Source organism: Periplaneta americana, chromosome 10, assembly GCF_040183065.1.
Source record: "Periplaneta americana isolate PAMFEO1 chromosome 10, P.americana_PAMFEO1_priV1, whole genome shotgun sequence".
NCBI classification, from domain to species: domain Eukaryota; kingdom Metazoa; phylum Arthropoda; class Insecta; order Blattodea; family Blattidae; genus Periplaneta; species Periplaneta americana.
In genome coordinates, this window is record NC_091126.1 from 44,072,594 (window position 1) to 44,084,951 (window position 12,358).

Genomic DNA, 12,358 nt, shown 5'->3' on the forward strand with positions numbered 1-12,358 from the left:
GAAATCTAACTTACCAATCTTTCCTCCTGTATTGTGATGATTGAGGACACCAAATGCAATTGCTGGCAGAATGCAAGCGAAGTAAAGGAAAAAAGTTGTGGATATGATCTTCTGAATTGTGCGTGTGTCCATGAAGCCATCACGGAAGTCCGAAATATAATGGGGGAGACGACGCAAAATGTCTTCTTGAATCCCACGTCCAAACTGGAAGAAACTGTCTTGCTGCGAGATGAAAAATACAATCGTGATAAATAAAAACACCTTAGAGCCAGTATTCTTATAGGTCCTGTTACTGCTAGTAAGCAACTCACATGGCCATAGTCGTGTCCCACGTCGACGCACCTTTTGTCTCCTTCGTTCTGCTCATCTGCAAGCACGTGTGTCTGCTTGTACATGAGCTGTTTGAACTCCTCTTCCGTGTGGGCTTCTATAAGCTTCTGTCGGAAATCTATGTCTGCGAGAATTGTTGAGAATGTCCGTCCCATTTCCATAGCGTTCTTTGTCCCTTTCTGTAATTCACACCAAAACACTACTTTTTAGTTAAGGCTATGGCACTGTGAAATTTCTAACTTCTACATTTTTACACCAATTAATCTAAACCTTTTATCACATATTTCTTACAATGTGGACATGCAGCACACAAGTTTTTTCTTTGATATTCCAATTAGTATACTTATAATTAATTTTTGTGCTTTTCTTTTAAATACTGAATTATAATTGTCCCAATTTTCAAAATTTACATACTTTTCTTTAAATTTATATTTAATTCATTCCTGATAGATATATGTAAAATGTGACACATGCTTTTCATATTTTCCTACTACTTTCTGTGAAAAAAAAACATTTAATCTTTTAGTTACACAAAAGGACATTTCACTAGTTTTCATGTTGTGCACAGAGAAAACTGGGACGGTAAGCTGGTGATAATACTGGGTGTTCAGTTCAAAGTGTGTCATGGCTCGCTGTATGCCGTCATGTGGCTAGTCGATGAGCCTAGAGAATTCAATCTTCCTACACTTCCGCAGAGGCGTATTACTTACGTGCCAGAGAAGTTGCCTAGCAAGTACGGCGTTCATTCAGAAGAGTACTTACCGATACGTACGGTAACGCATGTAGTGGCAGGAATGTGAACTGTTTGGAAACACGTACTGAGGTGAGTTTTTTCTTACTGTCGGGATATGGGGAGAGGGTTAAGACGATTACTTACGTATTTGTTGACATTAACTTCGACGGTCAACATGGACAGTGAGCATTTGAATTGTGTTGTGGAATGTTTCCGTACGCAACCGATGATAACAAATAGCCTGCGTACGACTTGACCGCGCAAAACACAGTTCGAAAGAGGTTATGGTAGCACACAGACCGTACAGACCGCCATCTCTTGCTACGACGTTCAAGTTATATCGTACACGTTCTCAAGTTCAGATTGAACGCCTTGATTAATAGGCAACTTCTCTGACACAAAAGCTGAAACTCGCTTCAAATCGCTGACTCATCAACAGTGATGTCATGATACACTTTCAAATGAACGCCCAGTAGTACATAACCTGAACATTAATTTTTCAATTTTTTTTTAAACTTAACACATTCTCAACACATGGTGATTTGAATACTTTCAATAGCAAAAGAAAACACATGTGTCAGTTTACTTCACATGCTTTTTTGAACTTCTGTGCAAAATTTCACCGAGATTGGAAAAAAACTTCATTCATGAGTGCATTTTGAATGTTACAAAATGTTGAAAATTGGCAAATGGAGAAACGAGTATTAAAGTACAGCATGATATATACCAGTGATCATCAACTCAGGTGCTCTTTCGAGCAGTAAGGGCGCCCGCGAGGAAGCAAGCCAGCCGTGTGAAAAATTCCAAAGATATTGGAGAGATAAGAGACACTTGTCTTGCGATAACTTGAAGCCGGTTTGAAGGAGGGTCATAGCATTATTATAAATTTATAGTGCACATATTGTCAAGCAGGCTGCAGAAATTGGCGTAAGTTACTTCAGAGTCTGAATGATCATTCGCATGATTTTGATCCTTTTACAATTTACTTAAAGAGTCTTGTGTTTACAGTAGTTTTCGTGTACCATACAATCAGGCTAACGCACGAAATGAATGAATGTAACCTCTATGAAGATTACTACAACAGATAGTGCACTGTAAAATTATAGTTATTTTGCCAAACAACAGGAATAAATCCCACTAGGCGTAATTGTGCTGTATAATGTAAAACAAAATAAATGAACTCATTAAGTCTGAGGATAAAGAAAAATATTATACCTACGTAAAATCACAAGTTTTAATACAAATTTTAATCAAAAATAGTTCATAAAATTCATAAAGCAATTTTGTATAGAATATGTTGTAATGATAAGCCAAAATCCGGAAGGTTATTTTTTAAGAGATAGGGAATTAAAAACAAGTTAAACGTTTGAATTAAAAGTGACCATTTTATACCGATATTGTTGATTAAACATGGAAATATGACGTAATTGTGTATTTCTTCAATTTCTTATCACCGCATTAAAATTATTAATAATATGTAATAGTTCCTTGCTCATAATAATTACATTATTAACAATGCTATGTAAGTATAATTGTTGCGCCAACAATCTTCTACCAACAGGTTATTGAAGTTACGTCTACATAATGAAATTCATTTAATAATGCAATATAAGAATAAGAATTGTTATTAATTACTACCATATTTAGTTTATTAAAACATACATATCGCTTCTGAATTTGTTTCTATTTACGGTGACAACATAATTGAAGCATATTCAAATTTTCTATATATCTAACTCTTATAAAGTAATTTTAAAACATGTTTATCCATAAAATGTTTCTTGAATTATGAAAAATAAATCTTGGTTGTCCATATACTTAATCTATGATCTCATAATTTGATTTTCAGAATTATATTGTGTCTAAGGATTAAACCTAGATCTTTAATAGAAGAAACACAGGCGAAATTTTTAAAATTCATACTGTATTGAACATTAGGTTGTAGAGAAACTCTGTGAAAATTATTTAATACGATCATATTCCAGGTAATAGGATTGTGTGTGTCATTGCGACGCAATTAAAATTATACCATTGGCTATACATTAATATCTGCAATAAGATTACTAATTACGTGCCTTAACCGTTTCTCAATTCATTAATACACATTTTCCCTATATCTAACTTTAGATTCCATGCTAGTGTTTTATTTCTACAACCAAGAAATCTTAGTAAATATAAAACTTAAATAGCATATTCGATTCGTACAGAATATAGTATGTAGCCTCATAGCGAAGGACTGATGACAGAAGTGCTTCAGTGCTTAGCCACAGTAGCCTGTCTATCCCTTGAAAGTCTTTGGATCCGCTCTCGAAAACTGCTCGGGTGCAGCGGAGAGCGCTCTTGCACGAAGAGCACGGGTTACTGATCACTGATATATACTATCGATATCCTTCCTTCCTATACAGGTCTATCACACACATTTTTCTCCTACTTATGTAGGAAATGCGTGAAATATGAAATGAATGAAAAGTAAAATTAGTTAGAATGAAGAACAAAGTCTGTCAGAATGACGGCTGAGCGTCAGTTTAAAGGGCTGCAGCTCCACACACGCGCTGGTCCATTTAAATTCGTCCTGAGGGGCTTCAAATTTTCATAGGGCCAAAATAAGCATAGATTTAGAAAACTGAAACATTATTTTATTTTTTAGAGTTAAAAACAAAATTTCAAAATTTTAATGGTTTCTTTTTTTCGTTATTTTCACCGATCCGTAAGTCTTATATCAGCCGTGGCGAGAACGTGACTCGCGAGACATTGTGGCCCGCAGTGAAACTGTGCTTGCTTCTAACCTCCGTCAACCCCCACCCTCTCACTCACTGGAGTTAAACTCCGTTCCATTTGTATTTGTCTCTGACCTGCGAGTGGCATATGTCTCTCTCGAAACCATATACGAAAGTTCCAAGTAGGATGGGAGGACGCATTTTTTTGCTGTCAATATGATGAGAATATTAAATGTATTTGTTCACAAGTATCATGAGGAAAACGGTTGTATAACATAAAACGGCATTATACTACATGTTACTGATGAAACATTAAAAGGTTAAGTGTTATTGTTATCGTCATCATCATCATCATCATCATCATCATCATCATCATCATCATCATCATCACTGTACGTCGACCCTTTTTTAGCAGATGTACGAATAATGCGGTTAGCTCTTCAATTTGAACTCACTGATTTACTATTTGATGTCAAATGAAAGCTAGATGTAAGGACTTGAGTGTACCTCGTTTTACCGTGACAACGCTTTTTAGTTTCTTTAGCACTCTGATTGTTATATTAGTTATGTCTTTGTTTTATGAAGAATTTTAGATAAGGGCGCAAATAGCCATAGTAGCTGACGCGCCCTTTTTAAACCCTACTACTATTACTGTAAGGACTTGACAAAAGTTGAACTTTCAATTCTTTGCCAAAAAATAAATAACCGAAGCTTCGTTCTTTCGCTTGCTCTGTTGAAGCCATGTTCGCTATAACTTACGTTTGTAAAAAATTATTTTCAACAATTAAAATAGTAAAAACCAAATTTAGATCACGACTGACAGACAAATACCTTCGTGATCAACTACGACTGGCAGTAAGTGACATAATTCCTGATTTTGAAACTTTGTTGCAGAGACATTCTGAAGACAGTTAATTTTAGGTTGTGATATTGTTCATTTATTGTTCATTTCTTTCTTCGTTACACGTACTAAACATAGTTTGTAGCCTTTTACTGTATAAAATTATATTTAGGTGCTTGACGTAAGGAAAATGAAAATCCGTTAATAAGTCAGACAGTTGCTTCACTTCCCCTTCGGGTGTCCGCCTCCCTCCATAGGTGCTATGCACGTTGCAGATTACACAGTGGCTCGGCGCACGATTACATTTTCGCCACCGCTGTCTTATATGCATCACACCTTTCATGAAGCAAGCACTCACAGCAGGGACATAGAACTTGGCGGGATTTTCGATTTTATTGCTAATTTTCACCCAATTTTCCACAACGACAAATTAGGAGCATCGTTTCAAGATGAATTTTCTCCATCTTAATACATTCCTCGTGGAATAAAAAAATCTGGTCTGCTCCGACCAACACTACCTTTTTAACATCATAGGCTATTAAAAAGGAAGGAAACGCTTTTTCTTTTTTTACTTTGACTTTGCAGATTTGAATTCTGTTTCCAGAATGTAGAAAAATATTACATGTTCGACTTTTAAGAATGGAGAAAACATGTTATCATTATCACACGAGCGCATAAGTGACACATTACTTTCCATTAATTCCTTTTGAAAGTCTTCGCATATAGTATGCGAACCTTTTCTTTTTTCGGAATTCTTGATAGCTGATTCGATCGGGCTTTATACTCTGAATGCTTCTCGTAAATTAAGAACTGAAAGATTTCACTTCGGAATATGTAGTTTCTTTGCTATTGCATGTTAAATACTAGGTACTGTACCGTTTTGACTAGTTTCAGCCTGTTTTAGGCTATTCTCAGAACTGGGTGGTCCTGGTTTTCGCGCTTTCTGTTTGCGCTTCCCGCGGGGGTGTGTTTGTGTAGTGTAATATGGAGTCAAATAGTGTGTGTGTTCTGAAATTCAGTTGTGTGTTCAAGATTTTATTTCGGCGTGCTTTTGTGTGCCTGTATATTTCTAGTGAGTTTAGTTTCTGGTTTTTCGGTTGCTGTGTTTATGTTGCTGTAGGTGTGGTTAGTATTTGTGATGTGTTCTGCGTTTGTGAAAGATTTCAGGTGGAAGTAAAGATTTCTGAAGGTATTTATGGATGAGAGCGAAACAGGCCTAATTATTAGTGGTAATGCTGATCACCAGTTTTGTTTCATTACTGCTACTGATCTCAATACTAACACAGTTTGGAAAACGTTTTCTATAATTCGACATTGACAATGGACTTACCTCTTTACTAGGGCAGATTACGAGGACGAAGAGCTTCACATCATGACTTGTACGTCCAAAATTGGCAGGATGTTTGAGGCGTGTAATAGCCACTCGCCTGCGCTGCAGTGTAGTAAGATTACAACTAGAAGAAAGAATATACGGTTTTTATTCATTCAATAATTAAATTCCTAATTCTTTTTAGAAGCAATTGTATACTTTAAAGTAGAAAGGTGCAAAGTGCCAAAATCATAGAAAACGAAATTATTATGCAGAAAAGTGCAATGTGCCTAGGAGGATGATGTATGAAAGAGGCTACATCCACTTGTGTTTCTTAAGCGAGATATTTAGATGTTACGTTGCCAGCACCATTCAGTTTCAGAAGGTAAGCGTCCTCTTGAGCTGCATCATAGAATGCAATGGATCTTGAACAGGTCATGTTTGTACCCAAACTTACACACAGCGAAATGTTTTACAGATGTCAGCTTTCACACTATAACTTTGGAGTTTGTGCATGTGATACAATGCAGTCTTACATGTATATGTGGGATGAAAGCATCGAGAGTAGAGGTGTCAATGAGATTGCCTCATGTGTACTAAAACTGATGAATATGGACATAAGAAACAAGAAGAATCTGATAATTGTGCAGCTGAAAACAAAAATCGTGTAATGGTTTTCATGTGTCTCTTTTTATTGCGATAGATTTCTTGAGCACATAGTACAACGTTTCCTTCTCAGTGGCCACAGTTTCTTGCAATGCGATTCTGATTTCGCTTTGATTGAAAAACGACAGAAAGTGACAAAAGCCTTCATTCCTAGTGACCTGCTTAAAATCGTACAAACCGTTTCAATGCTAGAGTCATATTTCCTTAATATGCAAGATGTTGCTGATCAACTAATTTCCATCAAGAACTTGAATATTTCTAAGACATGTTGCATTCAGTATGATGTTAGTAAAGCAGGTAGTGTTTCTGTGAAACAGTCCCATGATAATGAAGCAGTACATACCATTAAAGTGCTAAAAAAACATGAAAGATGTGCAGTCAGCATTGTTTCAAGTTAAAGCATAAAATAGGGAAATTACTGAAGAAAAGAAAGGGGATCTACTAGCAATGACTCCCTATCTTCCAAATGAGGAGCATAGGCAGTTCTACAGGCAGATCTGTGAGTAAAAATTGCTCCAGAATAGGAAAAAATTGGTATTGAACTTTGCACCATTCTACTGCAACTGTACCCATTATTTAACCCTTTTCACAATCTGTGTTATACAATTAAATATGGAGAAATAATGTCTTTACATACCACTATTATTAATGAGTAAACACTGTACTATTGCTGTTTTCTATCAGTAAAAAAATCATGACACAAATATGTGTACAATTATTCTTATAGCTACATTTTTTATATCTTATCTCCAATGTTTCATTTTGGCACTTTGCACCCTTCTACTTTAAAGTGTCCAATTCTTTTTCTTAATAATCAGTTTTAAATATAATTTTCTTATATATCATGTAAGCAAATAGGTGTTCATGATCTATTCTACACTGACAATAATAATAATAATAATAATAATAATAATAATAATAATAATAATAATAATAATAATAATAATAATAATAATATGCAGAAGTTAACTGTACCGCAAAGAACTGCATGACATAATAGTTATGGTTTAGCATTCTGTAATAAGCAGAAATAAACAGGGTTCACCGAATATGTAGTTGTCAAAAATGATAATGATCTCAACGTACAAGAAATAGTACGTAAGCTCAGAAAACTCACAAAAGAGAATAAATACAAAGACAAGCAACAGAACTTAAAATATTAATTATTTCCACAATATGCTCAAGAAATTCTGCAACATCTTAAACATCAATCTGAGGCTAAAATAATTCAAAGACTACAATATTCTGTATAATGGAGAGTTCTTATTATTTCAGAATGTGCATAAATTTTTATTCACTTGTGTACGGGATAACCTTTCTTATTGTACTAACATTAAAACCGTACTAGGTAATAATTAAAAATACCATTAAGTGGTGAAATGAATATTTTAATAATGAAAGTAAGAAGAATATTGCGTTTTTCAGAAACTCATCATATACAGAATAAAATGAGAACGTGTACGCTTATTTTGAGTGTCTTGATGTTTGTAGTAAAAGAACTGGAAAGTACTTTCGAATTTCGTTCCTTGGTTGTGGTTTTCGAAAAAATACTCTTTAAACATATTTTAAAAGTCCATATCAAGAAAAATGCTTTCATTTGCGATGTTAATGTAGAGAATCGTGATTCCAGTAAAAGGCTGCTATATTTTTTCTCTGAAGTCTAAAGCTTCGGATTTATTCACGGTACATAATTATTACCAAATTTACTGTTGACTTTAATTTTAATCAGCGGAAGAGCTGGCGACAAGGCAAACTCTGATTGGGCAAGAAGGTTGAAGTGTGGGTTGTACTTAGTGATATTTAAACTCGCCAGCCATGTTAAGCGTAAAGAGCACGTCATTGCTTTACAATGGTAAAGCAAGTATGTTCATTTACTATAAAATAAGAATAATCGTGGAAATGGTAGCTGCTAAAAAGATTTTAACTACGCTATGTTATTCGTAATCCCTTTGTTTCCATATAGAAATGAATATATACATAAGGTGTCATTCCACCTTGTGTAAGGAAAAGTGTTCCCAGTTGTACAATAGTTCCGTGGAAGGGTTGAGAATTATAAGGGGTGCCAACTGTCATTTTATCGAAATTAAGATAAGCGCATTTTCTTATGTAATTTTGTGCGTAGAATATTACCCGATCTTTTATTTATCGGTTAGAGCACTTCTAAGACTTTACTTCAAGAGAATATCATGCATACGTACGTATAAAAAATTGAATTAAGTACAAAATTTACAAACTTTGTTTTTCTTGCAGTGTAAAATGTAAAAATGACAGCATCCTTATAATTCTCAACCCTACAATTTCTTGGCTATAATTCTCAGAAACAAAACAAACAAACAAAAAAACAAACAAACAGAACAAAACAAGACAAAACAAGACGACAAAACAAAAAGTAAACAAATAAATAAGTGAAATAAAATAAATAAATAAATAAGTGAAATAAAGTAAATAAATAAGTGAAATAAATAAATAAATAAATAAATAAATAAATAAATAAATAAATAAGTGAAATAAAATAAATAAATAAGTGAAATAAATAAATAAATAAGTAAATAAGTAAACAAACAAACAAATAAATAAATAAATAAATAAACACGAAGCATACAACTGAACTAATTTTGAGAAAAATTATTTCATGAATTATAACAAGAAACCAAAAACAATTAAATATAATGGTTTGCATTATATTCAAATAATTTCCTCAGCATGTACGTCACGAATTTAGTTTCGATTTAGAAGACGATTACATAGAAATTTTTTGTTTTCTGATAGTGGAAAAGGAAATCACAACATTTCGACGATTTACTCTATTTTCGTCTTCAGGTGAACACAAAATTGGGAGAGAAGGGGTTCCTAATGGCTGGCGTTGTTACAAGCAGCAAAATCTGTTAGACTGACCGGAGATAGCCGGAAGAATGCGGGGTTATGTACGAAAAGAAATAAGGATCATACGAGGGTACCAAGACAGTGTTTTGGTGATCAAATTTTGTAGTTAATCATGTCATACAATAGTGCTACATCAACATTTTTAAGCTTCAAAATTCGTTCATGCTGTATTACCAAGAACAGAGTTTTATCTTTTGGGAAGGGTCTTAATAAAACTTTAGATTCGAATTTACTTACAGAGCACATAGCCAAGAATGGTCGTAGTCAAAATTTGTGCCTCCCTCAGCACTGCATACTCCCTGGATGGTGCGGGACATGATATGAAGAGCTGAAAAGAAAACCAATGTGGTAATTAATACATCAGGCCTAACATAAAGTGTACTACCAGCATCTTACTCGTCACTGTCATCAACACTAGCACGAATACCAACACCATAACCAATATTACTACTACTACAATAATAATAATAGTAATAATAATAATAATCACCACATGCAGTTAATTTCCTTGAACTGATAACCAAAAACACACATACGAAGTGCTATTCAAACTATCCGAGAATTTGAATATCCCGCTTAAACCAGTAGTGATACGAATCTGCACCGCTAGATGTCTCTTGTTGTATCCTTCAGTATTCTTCAATCACTATACTCAGCGCATTTCGAACTGACGGATCAAGGTTACGTACAGTAGTGGCAAAAAAACCGGACCGGGCCTTATAGCTGATTTCAGAGTCTTGTTCACTCCAGAGCAAAATAGACTAAAACTTTCGTGGTTCGAATCCTGCATGGGAAGGAAACATTAATTGTTCCTTATTCAAATTTATTCCCAATACTTTTCGACTGCAGCGATATTTTACTACTTAATTAACTTATTATTCTCAGAATATGAATTTTACCAGCAATCGAGGAGTATTGGGAATAAATTTGAATAAGGAACAAAAAGAGTTTCCTTCCCAGGCAGGATTCGAACCACGAAAGTCTTAGTTACCAGTGTATCGTGTTCTGGAGTGAACAAGGGTCTGAAATCAGCTATAAGGGTCGGTCCGGGTTTTTTTTGCCACTACTGTACAAGCGTACAAACCACGCACGAGTCACTGAACTGAACTGTGAACTGAAACACTGGTAATCCCGGCTGTCCCAGCTGACTTTAGTTTAGGAGAATTGTCCCGGATTGCTGGTAAGCACACGTGGCAAATGCAGTCCATTGCTTGGCCTTGATCCGCCAGTTCGAAATGCGCTGAGTATAGTTTGCCAACTGATATATTTATATGTGCACGTGTTTCCGAGTTTTGGCTGAGTTCTTGTGTTTCTATGATTTTCGAAATGGTTGCTGTAAAGGAGTAAAAACCTTAAATACGTTTTGACAAGTCTCGAAAGAACCTATGAACAAAGATACCAACCTTTCAAGTGGATTATCCGTAGTGCATAATGCATTTTTTCCTACGAGAAACGGTGCTGGTACTCACCAGAATTCACAAGTTGTAAAGATTTATATCAGCAATCTTATTAAACACGTACAGTATGGTTAGAAAATATGTAAAGTTGCTCAAGTATTGGGGGGTGTGCCTGTAGGTGAAATTAACGGTGTTTGTGTTTGTGACATTCCTCTCTTTAAATATGCACGTCTGACGTGCTGTGATATGGAAAGATCGTTTTCACAATATAAGTCGTTCAGAGATAATCGGCATGCATTTGTGATGGAGAATTTGGAGATGACCTTTGTTGTTCACTGCAATTCTCGGACAACTACTAGCACTCAAGTGTGGTGGGTGAGTACCTAGTAACATTTTTTTCCCCAAGGTAAGTAAGGTATTTTTGTCATATTTAAAATAAATATTTTTTTATTTTTAGCAAATATTTTCGTACTTTTAGCACATAAAAGTAAATATATTTAAATTTTTAGCACATAAAAATCCGCTCCCTAATAATGACAGCGAAATAATTCCAGGGGTCAGCGTCGAAAGTTACCCAGATTTGCCTTAAATGGTTGAGGGAAAACCCTGAAAACTCCTCAACCAGGTAATGTGCCGCTATCAGGATTTGAATCCGGGTCCGCTCGTTTCAGGGTCAGCCATGCTAACCGTTACTCCATAGCGGTGGACTGGGTCAGAAGTGACTCCTGTGTTGATTTAATGTACGTGTAGATATGAACTAGGTCTTATTTTTCTTCCTGACAACAATGAAGAATCCTTATGTAGTGGAATCACTGTGAGGGACATTTAGTTCCACAAACACAACTTCACATACTTCACGTCCAAAGAATTTGCATATTTTTAGATCCATTTATAATGGATTTAGGAAAAGTATCGCATACGTAGGAAGTAAATTTCTCTTAATGTTTGTCTTGTTGACCCTCATTAACCAAACTTGAGAATCATCGAGTAAAATGTTCAGGAAATGAATATGAAACATTTTTTTTCTCTGTGAAATACGGGTATCAACAACTTCTACACGATTAAGAAATCTATTCTCAAATTAGAAATTTCTCTGGATATTTTTCTTCCCTTTTCGGAAGATATATAGGCCCTATCTATTTATATATATTTTTGCCTTTCCGTAATAATTTCCCCTTTGGTAGCAATGCCATAACAGGAGGGAAATCCATAAAAATTGCGGTCAATCCGTAATAGTTGGCACCTCTGAATGAAGCGCAAACGGGCTGAGATGTGAGAGAATATAGACTGGATGATGCATCATGACAATGTGCTGCATACCCCTCGCTCGTCGTGAGGAACTTCCTGACAAAGAATAACATAACCGCTGACCCCATATTTACTACTCGCATGGCCTGGCCCTTAAGACTCCTAACTCTTTCCTAAAATGAGAGTCAAGTTTAAAGAGTGGTGTTTCGACTCAATTGAAGAAATTCAAACGGA

General features: G+C 35.2%; 1 protein-coding gene across 1 annotated transcript in view; it reads right to left on the reverse strand.

Annotated features, from left to right (window-relative positions):
• The window catches only part of LOC138707725 (solute carrier family 4 member 11-like), a 412,766-nt gene that overhangs the window by 53,691 nt on the left and 346,717 nt on the right, over window positions 1-12,358 (reverse strand). Inside the window, exons 4-7 of the mRNA XM_069837591.1 lie at window positions 9,717-9,807; window positions 5,952-6,075; window positions 312-509; window positions 15-222 (exon numbers count right to left, since the gene is read on the reverse strand). Of these exons, the coding sequence (XP_069693692.1) occupies window positions 15-222; window positions 312-509; window positions 5,952-6,075; window positions 9,717-9,807 (621 nt within the window). The remainder of the gene's footprint in view (window positions 1-14; window positions 223-311; window positions 510-5,951; window positions 6,076-9,716; window positions 9,808-12,358) is intronic.